The sequence below is a fragment of the Micromonas pusilla genome (assembly GCF_000151265.4).
Source record: "Micromonas pusilla CCMP1545 genomic scaffold MICPUCscaffold_8, whole genome shotgun sequence".
Classification (NCBI taxonomy): domain Eukaryota; kingdom Viridiplantae; phylum Chlorophyta; class Mamiellophyceae; order Mamiellales; family Mamiellaceae; genus Micromonas; species Micromonas pusilla.
In genome coordinates, this window is record NW_003315889.1 from 950,810 (window position 1) to 967,298 (window position 16,489).

A 16,489-nucleotide genomic window follows, 5' to 3' on the forward strand; every position below is an offset into this window, starting at 1 on the left:
CGCTTCACGACGCGCGCCCGCGGCGGCGGCGTCGCCGCGGCGGCGCGCTCGCCTCTTCCCGCGGCGCCCCCCCGGGTCCGTCCGCGTCGCCGCCGCCGCCGCCGCCGCCGCCGCCACCCTCCTTCGTCGCGGCGCGCAACAGCTCGCACACCGCGACGTGCCCCTCCCGCATCGCGACGTCGATCGGCCGCATCCCGTTACCGTCTCGCGCGCTCGCGGGCGCGCCCGATCGCAACAGCGCGTCCGTCAGCGGCGCGGACCCCAACAGCGACGCGATGTGCAGCGACGTCGCGCCGTATCGATTCGCCGCGGCGACGACGACGTTGCCGTCCTTCGCGCTCGCCGCCGCCGCCAACACGTCGTTCGCGACGTCGACGCGGTTCGCGCACGCCGCCGCGTGCAGCGGCGTCCACCCGTCGCCGTACCACGCCGCGTCCTGCCAGCGCGCGCCCGCGGCTTCGCATTCGGAGATGAGCATCTTGGACGTGAGTCGGCACCCTTTCAACGCCGCGATGTAATTCGCGTTCTCGCCGAGGTTGTTTCGCGCGGCGATCTCCGCGCCGCCGTCCAACAGCGCGCGGAGGGCGTCCACGCGTCCACCCTCCGCGGCGAGGAACAGAGGCGTCGCCCCGGAGCGGTCTCTCGCGTCGACGTCCGCGCCCATGGCGATGAGCGCGCGGACCGCGGCGGCGGAAGCGACGGAAGGCCCAGCCGTAGCGTCGCCGACGCCGCCGCCGACGCCGCCGCGCGTCCTCGCTTCTCCTCCGCGTCGGCGAACCGGGTCCGAGGCGGCTCTTCGCCGACCGACGCGCCACGGACCGTGGCGCTCGACGTCGCTCCCGCCGCCTTTAACGACAGTCGGCGTACCCGGCGCCGCCGTCGCCGCCGCCGCCGTCCTTCGCGCCGCCGCCGCCGCCGCTCGACGCCGGGCTCGACGGCTTCGGCTCCGCCGGCGACGCCGCGACGGCCATGTGCAGCGGCGTCGCTTTGAAACGCTTCGGCGGCGTGCAGTTCGCGGCCGCTCTCAACACCGCCGCGTCGTCGTCGTCGTTTTTCTCGTCGTCAGCGTCGCCGCGCGCGTCGTCGTCGTCGTCGTCGCGTCGTCGTCCTCGCAACGCCAACACGCAGACGGGGTCGGACAAGTCCCACAACGCCCATCGTTGCGGCGCGCCGCCGCCGCCGCCGGCGTCTCGAAGACGCCGCATCGTCGCCTCGACGACCGGTTCGAGCCACGCGGACGCGGGCGTGAACGGATCCTCCGGGTTCGCGAACGTCACCTCCATCGCGCGCAGGCGCGGGAGCGCGGTGAACGCGCCGGCGAGCTCCGCCGCGCGCGTCGCCGCCGCCGTCGTCGTCGTCGTCGACCGCGGCGAGTTCGAGTCGGAGCCGGAGCCGTCTGAGGGCCGTTCCATACAAGCGAAAGTCGGGGTGGAGTTGAAAGGCGTCAGGTGGAGTTGAAAGGCGTCGAGGGCAGGTTTTGAAAGCGGGGGGTGGGCGGAGAGATGCGCCGGCGAAAGTCCTTAAGAAACGGCGTCCACCACGCCAACGCGGTCGTATGGGGACCAGTGTATAGAACGCGCCTGAGAGCTCGCCGTCGCCGCCGCTTCGGCTTCGCGCGCGCGGCGCGTCGAAGACGCTTCCGCCGATCCCCAAGACTTCCAGCCTCGGCGCGGCGGTCGAGAGCGCGCGCGCGAAGTCGCTCGCGGACATCTCGAACGCGCAGTTCGTGAGCGACAGCGTCGTCAAGACGGCGCCGCCGCGGACGCCGGCGGTCGGCGGCGGCGGCACCGAAAGATGCGTCAGACACAGCGCGCGCAGCTCGGACTTGTCGGCTCTTCTTCTCCCGCGCCCGCCCCCTTCTTCTTCTTCGTCGTCTTCGTCGTCTTCTCCTTCGTTCTTCCACCCGAGCGCGTCCCCCAGGAGCGCGCGCGCGTCGGACTCCAGCAGACCGAAGCACCGCTGAAACGACGCCGCGCGAATCATCTTAGCTCTCGAGCCGCACCGCCCGCGAATCGATCCTCGAATCGCGTCCGCGGTGGCGCGCGAGACGCGATGGCACGCGTCCAACGTCACCGAGCGCAGGCTGCTCGACAGCGCCGCGATCGCGTCCGCGACCGCGGCGTCGGACGCGAGCGTCGCGCCGGTGAGATCAAGCCCGGACGCGCGCGACGCCAGCCGCGGCAGCGCGCGAAGCGTCGACTCGAGCCTCGCCCTCGGGTCCGTATCGCGCACGACGTCGCGATAGGGCGCGCGCGGGTGGTACGCGCGCCCTCGCGCGAGCGCGGGGCCGACTCTGACCGCGAGCGGTGCGGCGGAGACGAACGCGCGCATCCCGCTGGACGTCATCGCGAGCATCGCGAGCTCGGTCGCGTCCAGATGCGTCAAGACGCGCTCGAGGACGTCGCCGAGGTCCTCCAGCGTCGGACGACGATGATGCGCGGATTCCGACTCGACATCGTCGTCGTCGTCGCGTTCGTTGAACGACGCTTCCTCCCCGAGAGCCGTCGACGACGCCGCGGCGTCGCTCGCGTCTTCCGTCGCGTCTTCGAGCGCTGAGGACATCGCGACGGCGGCGAGCGGGAACCCCGACGCGCGCGCGTCGACCTCGGACCGTTCCCCTCGCCCGCGCGGCGTTCGAAGTGCGCGCGGGCGGGGGGCGGGGGGGGCTCAGCGGAGCGGCTGGATCTGCTTCGCGCGAAGATCGCGGGCGATTTCGCGCCAAGCTGACCATCGTTCAAACCGATCGGGGGTTTTCCGATTAAAAATGTTGAAAGGGTATTTTCATCGCAAAAGCCGATCAAAAGCTTTTAACACTAGTTGTACAACGTTGTACTCTGGCGCGTCGAGCACTCTGCCGATCGATTTCGTCGCGGCGCACATCGAACGACGCGCGCCCCCCCCCCCGCGCGAGGCGATGGCTTCGACGCGGCAGCGCGCGCTGAGCCTCATGCGCAGCATGCTGCGGTGCTCGATGGGGTGGCAGGGCGACCGCGGACGGCGAGAGGCGGAGTACATCGTCCTCGAGACCTCCAAGGCGTTCCGCGCGCGACGCGACGCGACCGACCCCGCGCTCGTGGAGCGCTACCTCCGAGAGGGCGAGGAGCGGCTGTACATGGCGAACAACTACAAGATCGCGTACGCGCGGCTCCCGCACGTCGCGCTGGGCGGCGGCGGAGACGTGAAGAACGTCCTCCCGCCCGCGCAGATGCCGGGGGACGACGACGCGGGCGGGAGCGGTGGGGGGAGATGGACGGGGGGTGGGGATGGGGGATCGCGGGGGGGGCACGTCGGCGGGTCGCTGCGGCTGGCGTCCGCGTCGACGCCGGTGAACCCGCGTCTGAACGCGGCGAGGGCGGCGGCGAGGGCGAAGCGAGCCGCGATGAGCAAAGCGACCGCGACCGACGAGGCGGACGACTGACGACGCGACGGCCAGAAGAGACGAATGAATGAATGCCCGCGGGCCTACAGTGTACACGTAGCTGATGAGACCGAATCTAAAACGTTCATCCGTCCGCCTACCTCGTCGCGGGTCCCTCCGTCCCTCCCTCGAACAGCGACGCGCTCCCGTAATTCTTCGTCTCCTTGTACGTGCTCTTCGCGTACAAAAACTGCAGCACCGGCCGCGTCGTGCTCTCGCTGAAATTTCCCATCCCGCGATGCATGAGGCGGTAGTCGTACGCCGCGAACCCGCCGGCGTCGACTTCGGGTCGAGTTGAAAGGCGTCGAGTTGAAAGGCGTCAGACGGAGTCGAAAGGCATCGCGGCGCGTCGGGATGGATTGAAAGCGAGGGATAGTGAGCGGAGAGTGACGATCGCCGGGAAGAAAAGTCCTTAAGGAACGGCGTTCACGACGCGAACGGGGTCGTACGGGAACCAGTGTGAAAATAGGACGCGCCTTTCCCGTCGACGCCGCCGCGCAACACCTCCGCCGCGGACCCGAACCCGATGAGCGCGTCCGCCTTGTGCGACCCCGCCCAGAACTGCGTGAACCCGACCTCGCCGTTCAAGTCCACGAGAGGCACGAAGACGCAGATCGCGTACGGGGGCGACGCGCCGACGCCGGCGTGGTTCGCGCGCGCGGCGCCCGCGAGGTGCCGCCCGTCGCAGTGCCAGTCCTGCGCGCGCGCGCCGGGCTTCGAGTACACGATGGACACGTCGCACCACCACGTACGACGTGGCGACGCGCTATTGGCGGATGACGATGACGACGACGATAGTGGCGGCGGCGATAGGATGGGGTCCACGAGCGCGCGGACCCACGGCGCGCGTCTCGCGAACGCGCGCACGAACGCCGCGTCCCCCTCGCCTCCGTCCCCTCCGTCCCTTTCGTCCCTTTCGAGCCCAGACTGGTTCCCATACGAGCCCGTTCGCGTTGTGAACGCCGTTCCTTGAGGACTTTCGCCGCCGCCCTCCCCCGCCCCCTCCCCCCCCCCCTCCTCCTCCTCCTCGCCCTCTCGCGGAAACAGCAGGTCGAACCTCTGCCCGCCGCGGCTGCCCATCTCCCGAAACGCGAACGCGTCCTCGCCGAAGCGCACGCTCCCGTGACGCGTCGCCATCGCGCGCTCCGCCGCCGCCATCCGTCGCGTCGCCGCGCGCGTCAGCCTCGCGAGGTCCTCTGACGCCACGCATCTTCGCCGCGACGCCGCGAGGCCGAGCTCCGCGAACGCGGCCACCGCCCGCGCGCGCGCGTCGTCGCCCTGCGACTCTTCCTTCTCCAGAAGCGCGGCCGCCGCGACGCGGACGCGCGGGTCGTCGACGCCGTCTCGTACCTCGAGAAACGGCACGTGGCACGGCGCGCTCACGACGAGCTCCGCGTCGTCGAAGCGCGCGGCCGCGAGCGCCGCGACGCGAGGCGCGACGGACGACTCGTCGCCGCCGGACGCGAGGCACGATCCGACGGCCTCGACGACGAAGGCGTCGTCGTCGTCCGGCGCGGCGGCGGCGGCGGAGTCTCGCGGCCCGCGTCGCGTCGAGTGCCACTCCAGCGATCGCTCGTCCCATCGCACGGCGAGGAGCGCGTCGCGCGCGGTCGCGAAGTCGACCCCGGGCTTGGGCGTCGCGGCGACGACGACGCTGACGCGCGCGCGGTCCGACGCCCAGAGGTCGTCCAGCGTCGGCGTCGGCGTCGGCGCGGACGACGCCATGAACGACGCCGCCGCGCGGGGGGCGGCGCGACGTTGTGGTCGGCCGTCGCCAGCTTGCACCGTCAGCAGTCGCGCGCGTCAGCGTTTTCCGTCGACGACGTCGACGCGAGTCATCATCAGATCTGCGCGCTAGGTTCGCCCACTTCGAGACGCGTCGCGCGCGCGTTCACGCACGACACGTTCAGGCGCGAGTCGCGGTGTTCATCGACAGAAGGCGATTGGACGCGCCGCGAAGAGTCCGCGCGCGAGTCTAGCCTAGCCGCGCAGAGAGGCGGGCGACGAGGCGAGAGAAGAGAGCCGCGGAGAAGAGCGAGAGAGCGCGCGAGGCGCGTCGTCGTCGGCGCGATGTCGGATCAGGCGGTCCTGCTCCTCAGGAAGCAGCTGAAAGGTGCGTCTCATCGCGATCTGGTTCGATTCGACGCGTCTTCTCGCCGCGCCGCGGTCGATCTCCCTCCGACGCGCGCGCGCGCGCGCGTCGTCGTCGTCGTCGTCGTCGTCGTCGTCGTCGTCGTCTTCGGTCCGAGTCGCCCTCTCCTCGTTTTCGTCGATCGCCGACGCCTCCTCGTCTCCGCTCTCCCCCCGCGCGCAGAGCTGAGCCGTAACCCGATCGAAGGGTTCTCCGCGGGGCTCGCGGACGATTCCAACGTCTTCGAATGGGCGGTCACGATCATGGGACCCCCGGACACGATGTAGTGCGTCCCCTTCCGCCCCGGAGCGAGATCGCGCGGCCGCTCGTTTTTGAACCCGCCCCGGCTGCCCTCGGAAAAGCGAGCAGAGAGGAAGACGCGCGGTCATCGATCGTCGTCCCTTCCGATTTTCTTCCCCCGGCGGCGTCTGACCCGCGTCCTCCTCCTCCTTCGATCCGATCCCCCCCCCCCCCCCTCGCCTCCCACCAGCGAGGGCGGGTTCTTCGTGGCGGCCATGTCCTTCCCCCAGGACTACCCGAACAAACCGCCGACGGTGAAGTTCGTCAGCGAGATGTGGCACCCGAACGTGTACCCGGATGGCAAAGTGTGCATCTCCATCCTGCACAACCCGGGGGACGATCCGATGGGATACGAGCAAGCGAACGAGCGCTGGTCCCCGGTGCAGACGGTGGAGACGATCATGCTGTCGATCATCTCCATGCTGTCGAGTCCGAACGACGAGAGTCCGGCGAACATCGACGCGGCGAAGCAGTTCCGCGAAGATCACGCGGGGTTTAGGAAACGCGTCGCGTCGTGCGTGCGGAAATCGCAAGAGATGTGACGACGACGCGACGACGCGGACGAGATTCTGACGTGATTCTGTGGATGGATGGATGCGATTCAAAATCGAGTCGAGGGACTGCACTACGACGACGACGACGAGGAGGAGGAGGAGGCTGCGAGGAGATGAGATCAGATGGACGCGTGGACGGATCGGAGGAACGCGGCGGCGCGCGAACGACGCGACGACGAACGGTTTAAAAATAGCATCAGTTTAACGAACGACGTCGCGCCGCTTGTTAAACTACACGGGGCTACCTACCTCAGTAAATAATAAGCTAACGCGCGGACGGACCCGCGCTGCTACGCTACGGCGCTAGCAGAGACGATGCGCGTCGCGTCGCGTCGCGTCGCCTCATCGCACCTTGAACTTGAGCGTCGCGTATCGAAACGACGCGCAGAGGCCGACGGCGACGCCGCACGCGTTGACGGCGTTCACCGCGACCCCCCCGAACGCGTTGAACCCGAGGACGATGACCACGACGTCTTTCAAGTTCCCACATATCGTCTGCGTCAGCGCGCTGTTCAGCGACGTGTTCAGGAACACCGCGTAGTTGAGCGCGAACGCGAGCGCGCACGACGCGACGACGACAGCCTCGAAGGAGAACTCGCCCAACCGTCGAAACGTCCCCACCGCCGCGAGCTCGCCCGTGGCCATCGTCGACGCCAGCACCGCCGGCGCGGTCACGACGCCGTTGCACCACATCATCCCGAACGAGTTCAGCCCGCTGCTCTTCCCGTACCTGGAGATGCACGCGAGGTACACCGCGGTCGCGGCGTTGTTCGCGAAGACGCGCGCGTAGCCTAATCGAAGTTTGGGGTCGTTCCATACAAAGCGACGTCGGGGTGGACTTCATAGGCGTCAGTTGGAGTTGAAAGGCGTCGAGGGCGGGGATTGAAACCGAGGGACCCTGGGCGGAGAGATGTGCCGGGAAAAGTCCTTAAGGATCGGCGTTCACCACGCGAACGCGGTCGTATGGGGACCAGTGTATTGAACGCGCCTGATGCGTCGAAGTGCGCGTCCCCGAGCGCGGCGACGAACGCGCCCGCCACCATCGCGCCCACCGCGGTCGTCACCGCGCGCGATTGCCGCTTCCCCACCGCGAAATACTCCGCGGTCATCGTGAACGCCGCGGTCGTCCGTCGCAGCGTGGTGTACATCGGGAGGTTCACGCCTCGGACGGACGACATCGACAGCGCCACGTACGCGAAGTAGGCGCACGACAGCGGGGCGACGCGGCGAAACATCTGAGGGTCGTTCCATACGAGCGAACGTCGGGGTGGAGTTGAAAGGCGTCAGAAGCGGATTTGAAAGGCGTCGCGGGCGGGGATTGAAACCGAGGGACCCTGGGCGGAGGGATGCGCCGGGAAAAGTCCTTAAGGATCGGCGTTCACCACGCGAACGCGGTCGTATGGGGACCAGTGTATGGGACGCGCCTTGATCGTCGGGAACCCGGTGCGCTTGTCCACGCAGTCCCTTGGCACGAGCGAGACGTCGTCCACGAACGCGACGTACCGCCCGCGGCGCAGGCCGTACAGCAGCGCGTTCGAGAAGCACAGCTGCGCGAGGGTGATGACGTTCGCGCACGGGAAGTCGAACGACGACAGCAGCGCCTTGTTGAAGAAGAGGAGGAGCACCGAGAGGGTCGTGTAGGCGAGCGCGACGAGGAGCTTGTGAAGCTTCGCGGGCTTGAACGGCTCGTCCAGCGGGGACGCGCCGCGGCGCGGCGGGCGGCGCGGGGGGAACGCCACGGCGGACGACGCGCCGGCGGCGCTCGCGGCGTGCATCATGCCGCGCGGGGACGGGGTCGCGCCATCCGAGATGCGCCGAGAGTCGTGTTCTTTTCGTTCGCCCAGGCCAGGCGCGGAAAAAAGTGCCGACGCGCGTACGATCGATCAGACGTGTTCGTATGCGCAAACAGTGAGAGTAGTTTTTTCGGTGACGTACTCTCGCTCGGCGCTGTTCTTACCCCCAATTTTCGCTCGGAAAACCACAGGCGTTTCGCGGCCGTTCCGCACTTTCGCACGCGCGCGCACGCATCCCGCATCGTCGCACACACTTCTCTCAAAATGGCTCCCGGTCGCTCTCTCTACGCCAAGCTCATGGTCCCGTACTTTGGCCTGTACGCCGTGACGATGATGTACAACCCGACGAAGTGCGTCCCTCCCTCGCGCCGTCTTCTCTCCGCGACGTCTCTCCGGGAATTCTCTCTCGTAACAACGCGGTAAAATGCGTGCAATTTCCCGTCGTCGACGCGCTTCGTCGTCTCACGCGCGCCGCGCCCCGCTCGATCCCCCGCGCACCGCAGGTTCTGGGGCCCGAAAGGCCTCGGGATGATCCCGTACTTCACGCAAGACCTCGGCGACAGCACCACGCTCGCGGGCTTCTTCGCGCGAATGGTCGGACTCGGATTCCTCATGATCGCGCTCGCGCCCAAGCTCGGGGCGAACGAATCCTCCTTCGTGAAGCAGACGATGGTGTTCCACGTCGGCGCTCTCCCGTGGTTCTACAAGCTCTCGACGTACGTCGCGGTCGGCAAGAAAGCCGTCCAGCTGTGGACGCCGTGGGCGTGGCAGCTGCAGTGCGTCGTGAACGTTCTCTTCGCGGTGTGGGGATATCTCACGCTCTCCGCGGGCAAGAAGAAGAAGAACTAAATCGCGTTCGTTGGAATAATTTATGATTTCGACGCGCTCGCGTCGCGGGCGGACGCGACCGACGCGCACGAGGCGCGCGAGGGAGGAACCTTGACGTGAACGCGAACGACGAATGTGTTATGTTTTCGAGAGAGAGAGTCATTTTGTAATAGTAAGAGCGAAGTCATGTATCGCGCGACGACGCACCCGGCATTCATTCATTTAGCAGTGGCATTGGCGCTCCCCGCGACTCATCCACCGGGCCAAAAAGTGCAATTTTTTCTCGGGTCCGGCGGTGCTTATGCTTCCGTAAGGCGCGTCCGCCGCCCCCGCGCCACTCTCGACGCGCGGTCGTACGCACGAGGAACGAACGCGACCACCGGCGACTGACTTCTTCGCGCTCGGCGCACGTCATGGCGATGGCGCTCCTCGCCGTCGCGCCGGCGCGACCGCGCGCGTTCGCGCGGTCCAGCGGAATCGCGCCCCCGCTCGGCGCGGTCCCCGCCGGCGGCGAATCGCGGCGATTCGCGCCGTCCTCGTCGCGCGCGTCGTCTCTCGTCGTCCGCGCGGAGTACGGCGAGCGGCGCTACGGCGGCGGTCGCGCGGGAGAAGGCGGCCGGCGACGCGACGACCGAGACCGAGACCGCGGCGTATACGGCGGCGGCGGCGCGGGCCTGCGCGTGAACGAGTTCGGGGACGAGTACGAAACCTCGGGCGAGCGCGGCGCGCGCCGACCGCGCGCGCCGCCGCCTCGGTACCACCGCGACGACGACGACGACGCGCCGCGCGGCCGCCGCGACGACCGCCACCGCTACGACGACGACCGAGACTTCGACCGACGGTCGAGGCGAGCGGACGACCGCGGGAGCGCGCGCGCGTTTCGAGGCGGCGGCGGCGGCGACGACGACGACGACCGCTTCGTCGAGGAGGTGCTCCCGTGCTCCGGGAAAGAGCCCGGCCGCGTCATCGGCAAAGGCGGCGCGACGATCGACAGAATACAGAACGAGACCGGCGCGCGGATAGACGTGTTACGAGACGAGGAGGAGTGCAGGATCACCGGCGGCGCGGCGTCCGTCGCGGCGGCGCTGAAGGCGGTCAAGCTCGTGATGGCGCGCGGCGACGGCCCGAGCGATCCGAGCTCCGGATCCGCGTTTCGAGACGAATTCGGCGACGACGCGCGGTACGCCGCCGTGGAGATCATCCCGTGCGTGGGCGTCGGCCCTGGAAGGGTCATCGGCAAGCGCGGCGCGACGGTGATGCGCATACAGGACGAGACCGGGGCTCGGATCGAAGTCAAAGCCGAGGACGGGCAGTGCTTCGTGAGCGGGACGCGGGAGCAAGTCGATCGCGCGACGGTCGCGGTGCGACGCATCATCGAAGAAGGCGACGGGTACGAGCCCGTGCAGCGCGCGTCGAGGAACTTTGACTACGACGGCGACTGGGGCGACGAGAGGCTGGGCGGGAGCCGAGACCGCGGGGAGTGGATCGAGGAGATCATACCGTGCCGTAGCGCGCTCGCCGTCGGTCGCGTCATCGGCAAACGCGGCACCACCGTCTCTCGGATCGAATCCGAGACGGGCGCGAAGATCCAAGTCGACCAGCGCATGCTCGAGTGCGTCGTGAGCGGGTACCCGGAGGCGGTCGCCGCGGCGTCGAGACAGGTGAAGCAGGTCATGGTCGAGGGATTCGGCGGCGCCGTGGAGCGCGTCGAGTGCACGGGGATGGAAGGGTTGATCATCGGACCGGGGGGCGCGCGCGTGCGAAGGATACGCACGGAGAGTAAGGCGCGAGTCGACGTGCAGAAGATCAGCGAGCACGCGTCCGAGTGCGTCATCAAGGGGGATCCGGACGCGGTCAGGATCGCGGTCGGGATGGTCACGGAGCTGATGGAGGAGGAGCGCCGGGTGAACGAGAGGCGGCGGGGCGGCGGCGGATGGGAGCGCGAGTTTGAGTACGATCGCGAGTACGACGACCGGCCGCCGCGATCGCGGCGGGAGTCGTGGGGGGAGGAGATTCGACGCGAGGGCGGCGGAGACCGCGGCGGGAGGAGGTTCGGGGAGTACGGTCGTTGACTTGACGTCGTATGATAGCGCGCGTGATGACGTTCATCGTTCGTCGCGTCGATTCGCGAAATTCGCGAAGGGATCGTTTCATTTTCATTTTCCGACGAAGGCGGCCGCCGCGGCGATGGCGTCGTCCAGCCCCTCCACCTTGTTCCCTTGCCCCTGCGCGACGCCGCCTTTCCCACCCCCGCCCTTGCCCTCGATCGGCCCGCAGCACGCGTCCAGCCACTTCTTCACGTCGATCGCCGGCGTCGCGGACGGCGGCGCGGAGACGTAGCACATCGCCTTGCCCTTGACCGTATCCGCCGAAAACAACGCGCACGCGACGTCCTGCTTAAACGCCACCGCGGCGGCGTCCTTCAGCGCGCCAGGGTCCGCGCCGTCGCCCAGGCGCATCACGAACACGGTCTCCCCCGCCGCTTTCACCTCCGCGGTCTTCTCCTCCACAGCCTTCTTCGCCGCGGCTTTCACCGCGACGGCGGCTTCCTTCGCGGCGGCGATGAGCTTTTTCGTCGTCGCCGCCATCCGGTCGCGAATCTCCGCGCGTTGCACCGCGGGCATGACCGCGGTGTCGACGTCGTTCTTCAGCGCAGCCATCTCCTTGTCGAGCTCGGGGCCGGGCGGCATCGCGTCGCAGGCGTCCACGCGCGCGGCGATGCCGGCGGCGGTCGCGAGCGCGGCGACCGCGCCGCCGCGCGTCGCCGCGACGACGCGTCGAATACCCTTGGCGATGCCCGCCTCCTCGAGGAGGACGAATCCCTCCGCCTGCGACGTGTTCGCGAGGTGCGTGCCGCCGCAGAATTCGATGCTGTACTTGGTCCACTCCTCGCTCCCGGGGTTTGCGAGCAGCTCGTCGATCGTCGGGCCGACGGAGACGACGCGCACGGGGTCGGGGTACACCTCGCCGAACACCGCGCGTAAGCCGCTGATTGTCTTGGCGTCGGCGAGCGCGACTTCACGCGCGTCCACCGCGAGCGACGCGCCGACGCGCTCGCGCACGATCTCCTCCACGCGCTTGATCTCGTTGTTGGACATCGGCTTGTTGTGCGAGAAGTCGAAGCGGAGCTTCTCATCGTCCACGAGCGACCCTTTTTGGTCGACGCCGTCGCCGAGGACGCTTCGAAGCGCGAAATTCAGCACGTGCGTCATCGTGTGATTGGGCGCGATGTTCGCTCGGCGGTCGTAGTCCACGCGCGCGGCGCACGTATTGCCGACCGTGATCGCCTCGCCCTCGACGCGCTCGCCGGAGTGGAGGACAAATCCGGCGGCGACTTTCACTTCGTTAACGGCCAGAGACGCGCCGTTTTCGGTCGTGATCACGCCGACGTCGCACACCTGCCCGCCGCTCTCGGCGTAAAACGACGTGCGGTCGAGCACCAGGCCGATCGGGCCTTCGACGCCTTCGGTGCTCTCGACGAAACCGTTCAGGGTCAAGATCGCCTTCACGACCGCGCTCGGGTCCGCCTCGGGTCCGTCGTACTTTGGCGAGTCGTCCGTGAACGGGATCGCGTCGTGCGCGTGCGCGATCTGGTGCGTCGCGTGCACCTCTTTGAGGACGTCCTTCGCCTTGCCCCACTTTGAGCCGTTCTTTTGCAGCCACGACGTGGCCTCCGCTTCGAAGAGGAGCGACGGGCCGTCGGACTTCTTCCCCCCGGCTCGGGACTTCTCTTGCGCCTCCTTAAACGCGGCGTCGAACCCGGCGGTGTCCACGGTCATGCCGTTCTCCTCAGCCATGATCTCCGTGAGGTCAATCGGGAAACCGAACGACTCCCAGAGCAAAAACGCGGCGGCGCCGTCGACAACGGCGCCGCCGTCCTCCTTCGCCTTCGCCGCGATCTTCTTGAACTGATCGATGCCCTTCAGCAGCGTGCGACCGAACGACTCCTCCTCGTCCGCGATGATGTCCGTGACGCGCTTCTCGTGCTTGACAATCTCCGGGAACACGTGCCCGAAGAGCTCGACGACGACGGCGACGAGCTTTTGAAAAAAACCCTGCTCCGCTCCGAGCTTCTCGCGGCCGAATCGCACCGCGCGTCGCAACACGCGCCGCAACACGTAGTTGCGGCCATCCGACCCGGGTGCGGCGCCGTCCGCGATCGCGAACGTCAACGTCCGGATGTGATCCGCGACGACGCGGTACGCCATGTCTTTTTCCCCCTCGTCCTCCGCGCCGAGAAGTCCCGTATACGGAGGCGCGCCCGTCACCTCTCGGATGCGTTCGAAAATCGGCGTGAAGACGTCCGTGTCGTAGTTGCTCATCTTGTCTTGGAGGATCGAGGCGATGCGCTCGAAGCCCATGCCGGTGTCGACGTGCTTCGCCGGGAGCGGTTTGAGGACGCCGCCTTCTTCGCGGTTAAACTGGATGAATGGCGGGGTGGAGTTCAAAGGCGTCAGTTGGCGTTGAAAGGCATCGAGGGCGGGGATTGAAAGGGAGGGGTGGGCGGAGAGATGCGCCGGGCAAAGTCCTTAAGGAACGGCGTCCACATCGCCAACGCGGTCGTATGGGGACCAGTGTATAGAACGCACCTGGATGAAGACGATGTTCCAAATCTCGAGGCAGTTCGGATCGTCCGCGTTCACGAGGTCGGCGGCGTCGCGGCCGCCGATGCGGTCGTAGTGGATCTCGCTGCACGGACCGCACGGGCCGACGTCGCCCATCTCCCAGAAGTTATCCTCGCACCCGAACGGCAAGACTTTGTTCGGAGGGAGCACCTCGAGCCAGATGTCGCGGGCTTCGAGGTCGGGCGGCAGACCCTGCGATTCGTCGCCGCCAAAGTACGACGCGTAGAGACGCGATTCGTCCAGGCCGTAGTGCTCCTTACTCGTCAGGAGCTCCCACGCCCAGTGAATCGCCTCGCGCTTGAAGAAGTCCCCGAACGACCAGTTCCCGAGCATCTCGAAGTACGTGTGATGGTACGTGTCCTTGCCGACGTCGTCCAGATCGTTGTGTTTCCCGCCCGCGCGAATGCACTTCTGCGTGTCCGTCGCGCGCTTGAGCTTCGCGAGCGGGCCCTTCGGGTCCGCCTTGCCGAGGAAGATGCTCTTGAACTGGTTCATCCCCGCGTTCGCGAAGAGAAGCGTCGGGTCGTCGTGCGGGACCACGGGCGAGGACGGCACCACCGCGTGCTCCTTCGACTCGAAAAAGTCGAGGAACGTCTGACGGATCTTATTCGCGGGCCATCCGTTGTGCGGCGACTCGTCGAGGGACATCTTGCCGAGGTCCATGGCCTGTCGCGATCGCGCGGACGCGGGGGAGTGGGGGAGAGCGAGAGCGAAGGTCAGCGACGGCGAGCGAGCGAAGCCAGGGCGTCGGAGAAGGAAGCGCGACGGGGACGCGCGACGACGCGACGCGTCACCGATCGCGGCGGAGAGAAGATGCGAAAAAAAACGCGGCGAGGCGAGGCGACGCGCGACCGCCGCCGCGGTGTCGATCGATCGGTCGACCGCCGTCGCGGACGCGGTCGCGACGCGCGAGGGTTCGCGACGCGCGATGTCGACGCGACGCGCGCACCGTTGCGTGTGGATGGAGACTCGTGCGGCGTTCGACGCGGCGAGGAGCCTCTCGCGTGCGGGCGCGCGCGCGGCAGAGAGCCGCCGCGCGCGGTCTCAGAGCCCCTCGTTCCGCCTCGCGTGTCAGATGAGATCGCGATCGCGACTTCAGCGAGCCGTCATCAGTCGATTTGGGGTTTTTATGAGCCGAGGGAGACGCGAGCTCGCGTGACTACTGACGACGGACGGGCGACGACGAAGAAGAGAGAGCACGCGATCCCGCCAACGTTTCCTTCGTCGATGACGTTACGATACCGCCGCGCTATACAAACGACCGCGCCGTCCTCCTTCCGACCGCTCCTCCCTCCGCCCGCCGTCGCTCCCTCCGTCGCGGACCGACCAAAATCTGGAAGCGTCGTCACTTCGCGTCGTGGAAGCCCTCGGGGACGTTCACCAACCACCCCTCCGGCGCCTCCAACTTCCCCGCCTGAATACCGGTGAGCTCGTCGTACAGCGACTGCCCGACCTCGCCCACCTTCCCGCCCTTGAACACCTTCTTCTCGCCCCTGTGCGTCACGGATCCGACGGGCACGACGACGACGGCGGTGCCCGTGCAAAAGCACTCGTCCGCGTCGAGCACCTCCTCCACGCTGACGTTCCTCTCCTCGACGACGTATCCCTTCTTCTTCGCGAGCTCGATCACGGACTTGCGCGTGATCCCCGGGAGGATGCTGCCGCCGAGCGCCGGCGTCGCGATCGTCTTTCCCTTGACGGCGAAAAAGTTGCAGCTGCTCACTTCCTCGATGTACTTGTTGTTCACCGCGTCGAGGTAAATCACGTCGCTGAACCCCTCCTTCTTCGCCTTGAGCTGCACCTTCAACACGGGCGAGTAGTTCCCGACGCACTTCGTGCTCCCCGTGCCCCCCGGCGCGGCTCTGTGGTACGTCTCCTCGACGACCAGATCGATCGGCGTGAGCTGCCCACCTTTAAAATAAGAAGCCACGGGCGAGCAGTACACGAGAAAGTCGTACGACGGCGCCGGACCCAACCCGAGGATCGGTCCGGTGCCGATGAGCAGCGGCCGGAGGTAGAGCGACCCCTTGCCCTCCGGCGGGATGAAGTCGCGGTTCGCGCTGATCGTCTTCTTGACCGCGTCCACGAAGACGTCCTCCGGCACGGGCGGCATCGACATGCGCCCCGCGCCCTCCGCGAAGCGCTTCGCGTTTTGATCCGGTCGGAACACTGCGACGGCGCCGTCCACGGTCCTGTACGCCTTCATCCCCTCGAAGATGCCCTGGCCGTAGTTTAAGACCGCGGCCGCGGGGGAGAGGGAGAGGTCGCCGTACGGCTCGAGCTGACCCGTCGTCCACTCGCCGTCGACGTCGCACGTGGCGCGGCACATGAACGCCGTCTCCGTGAGGCCGAACCCGAGCGCGTCCCAGTCGATGTCCGCGGCGGACGCGGCGGACTTCTTCGCGGGCGTCGAGACGTTCGCGGCGAGACGCGCGCCTGTCGGTGTAGATGAAGGAGGCGGCGGCGGCGGAGGAGGAGGAGGGGTGCAGGACGCGTGAGATCGACGCGTCGGGGTGGGATAAGGATGGCGTCTCGCGACGCGGAGGAAAAAAAAGACGGCGGAGGGGACTGGCGGTCGGATCGTCTCACGCGGCGTCGCGAGCGACGCGCGCGGCGTCCGCGGAAGGGCCGCGATCGTCCGCGGCGGCGGCGGAGACGTGGACGCGCGTGAACGTCGCGGGGACGCACCTCGCGAGGACGCGACGTTCGGTCGCGCGCGCAGGGGCGTCGCGACGCGCCTCGCGGCGGCGGCGGAGGCGCCATCCTTTTGGGAGGAGGCGCGAATCGCGTGAAGCGACGCGCACGTCGCCGCGGGCGCGGCGCAGATCGCGGACATTACG

At 67.9% G+C, this 16,489-nt stretch overlaps 11 protein-coding genes across 11 annotated transcripts; 4 read left to right on the forward strand and 7 right to left on the reverse strand.

Moving 5' to 3' along the window:
* Positions 1-4: 4 nt before the first annotated feature.
* MICPUCDRAFT_60320 (uncharacterized protein) lies at positions 5-664 on the reverse strand (the record flags this gene model as incomplete). The annotated part of the gene is made up of 1 exon (XM_003060726.1): positions 5-664. One exon carries the CDS (start codon positions 662-664, stop codon positions 5-7), a length of 660 nt encoding a protein of 219 aa, XP_003060772.1.
* Positions 665-848: 184 nt separating this feature from the next.
* On the reverse strand, positions 849-2,631 carry MICPUCDRAFT_69231 (uncharacterized protein; the record flags this gene model as incomplete). Its single annotated transcript, XM_003060727.1, has 2 exons — positions 1,581-2,631; positions 849-1,396 (listed from the first exon to the last, which is right to left on the reverse strand). Exons 1-2 carry the CDS (start codon positions 2,560-2,562, stop codon positions 849-851), a joined length of 1,530 nt encoding a protein of 509 aa, XP_003060773.1. The 5' UTR covers positions 2,563-2,631.
* Positions 2,632-2,764: 133 nt separating this feature from the next.
* Positions 2,765-3,514, forward strand: MICPUCDRAFT_69232 (uncharacterized protein; the record flags this gene model as incomplete). The annotated part of the gene is made up of 1 exon (XM_003060420.1): positions 2,765-3,514. The coding sequence occupies one exon, from the start codon at positions 2,765-2,767 to the stop codon at positions 3,416-3,418; it is 654 nt and encodes a 217-aa protein (XP_003060466.1). The 3' UTR covers positions 3,419-3,514.
* A 1-nt stretch (position 3,515) lies between these two features.
* On the reverse strand, positions 3,516-5,143 carry MICPUCDRAFT_60323 (uncharacterized protein; the record flags this gene model as incomplete). Its single annotated transcript, XM_003060728.1, has 2 exons — positions 3,516-3,700; positions 3,874-5,143. The coding sequence occupies 2 exons, from the start codon at positions 5,141-5,143 to the stop codon at positions 3,516-3,518; spliced, it is 1,455 nt and encodes a 484-aa protein (XP_003060774.1).
* A 149-nt stretch (positions 5,144-5,292) lies between these two features.
* On the forward strand, positions 5,293-6,636 carry MICPUCDRAFT_34736 (uncharacterized protein). The gene is made up of 3 exons (XM_003060421.1): positions 5,293-5,531; positions 5,733-5,835; positions 6,040-6,636. Exons 1-3 carry the CDS (start codon positions 5,489-5,491, stop codon positions 6,389-6,391), a joined length of 498 nt encoding a protein of 165 aa, XP_003060467.1. The 5' UTR covers positions 5,293-5,488; the 3' UTR covers positions 6,392-6,636.
* A 109-nt stretch (positions 6,637-6,745) lies between these two features.
* MICPUCDRAFT_60325 (Drug/Metabolite transporter superfamily) lies at positions 6,746-7,638 on the reverse strand (the record flags this gene model as incomplete). Its single annotated transcript, XM_003060729.1, has 2 exons — positions 6,746-7,194; positions 7,359-7,638. 2 exons carry the CDS (start codon positions 7,636-7,638, stop codon positions 6,746-6,748), a joined length of 729 nt encoding a protein of 242 aa, XP_003060775.1.
* A 129-nt stretch (positions 7,639-7,767) lies between these two features.
* MICPUCDRAFT_41060 (uncharacterized protein) lies at positions 7,768-8,181 on the reverse strand (the record flags this gene model as incomplete). The annotated part of the gene is made up of 1 exon (XM_003060730.1): positions 7,768-8,181. The coding sequence occupies one exon, from the start codon at positions 8,179-8,181 to the stop codon at positions 7,768-7,770; it is 414 nt and encodes a 137-aa protein (XP_003060776.1).
* Positions 8,182-8,416: 235 nt separating this feature from the next.
* Positions 8,417-9,216, forward strand: MICPUCDRAFT_47961 (uncharacterized protein; the record flags this gene model as incomplete). The annotated part of the gene is made up of 2 exons (XM_003060422.1): positions 8,417-8,546; positions 8,700-9,216. Coding segments are annotated over 2 exons (501 nt in total), but the record flags the coding sequence as incomplete, so codon positions are not given.
* A 221-nt stretch (positions 9,217-9,437) lies between these two features.
* On the forward strand, positions 9,438-11,096 carry MICPUCDRAFT_60328 (uncharacterized protein; the record flags this gene model as incomplete). The annotated part of the gene is made up of 1 exon (XM_003060423.1): positions 9,438-11,096. One exon carries the CDS (start codon positions 9,438-9,440, stop codon positions 11,094-11,096), a length of 1,659 nt encoding a protein of 552 aa, XP_003060469.1.
* An 84-nt stretch (positions 11,097-11,180) lies between these two features.
* On the reverse strand, positions 11,181-14,297 carry MICPUCDRAFT_45734 (alanyl-tRNA synthetase; the record flags this gene model as incomplete). The annotated part of the gene is made up of 3 exons (XM_003060731.1): positions 11,181-12,614; positions 12,645-13,445; positions 13,614-14,297. 3 exons carry the CDS (start codon positions 14,295-14,297, stop codon positions 11,181-11,183), a joined length of 2,919 nt encoding a protein of 972 aa, XP_003060777.1.
* A 545-nt stretch (positions 14,298-14,842) lies between these two features.
* On the reverse strand, positions 14,843-16,485 carry MICPUCDRAFT_47963 (uncharacterized protein; the record flags this gene model as incomplete). Its single annotated transcript, XM_003060732.1, has 2 exons — positions 14,843-16,085; positions 16,338-16,485. The coding sequence occupies 2 exons, from the start codon at positions 16,483-16,485 to the stop codon at positions 14,995-14,997; spliced, it is 1,239 nt and encodes a 412-aa protein (XP_003060778.1). The 3' UTR covers positions 14,843-14,994.
* Positions 16,486-16,489: the final 4 nt, after the last annotated feature.

Excerpts from the sequence above, each read along its gene's own strand:
- MICPUCDRAFT_34736 (XM_003060421.1), top strand. The coding sequence starts at position 5,489 with ATGTCGGATCAGGCGGTCCTGCTCCTCAGGAAGCAGCTGAAAG. Across the intron at positions 5,532-5,732 it reads CCTCAGGAAGCAGCTGAAAG|AGCTGAGCCGTAACCCGATC; the intron begins GTGCGTCTCATC and ends CCCCGCGCGCAG. Across the intron at positions 5,836-6,039 it reads GGACCCCCGGACACGATGTA|CGAGGGCGGGTTCTTCGTGG; the intron begins GTGCGTCCCCTT and ends GCCTCCCACCAG.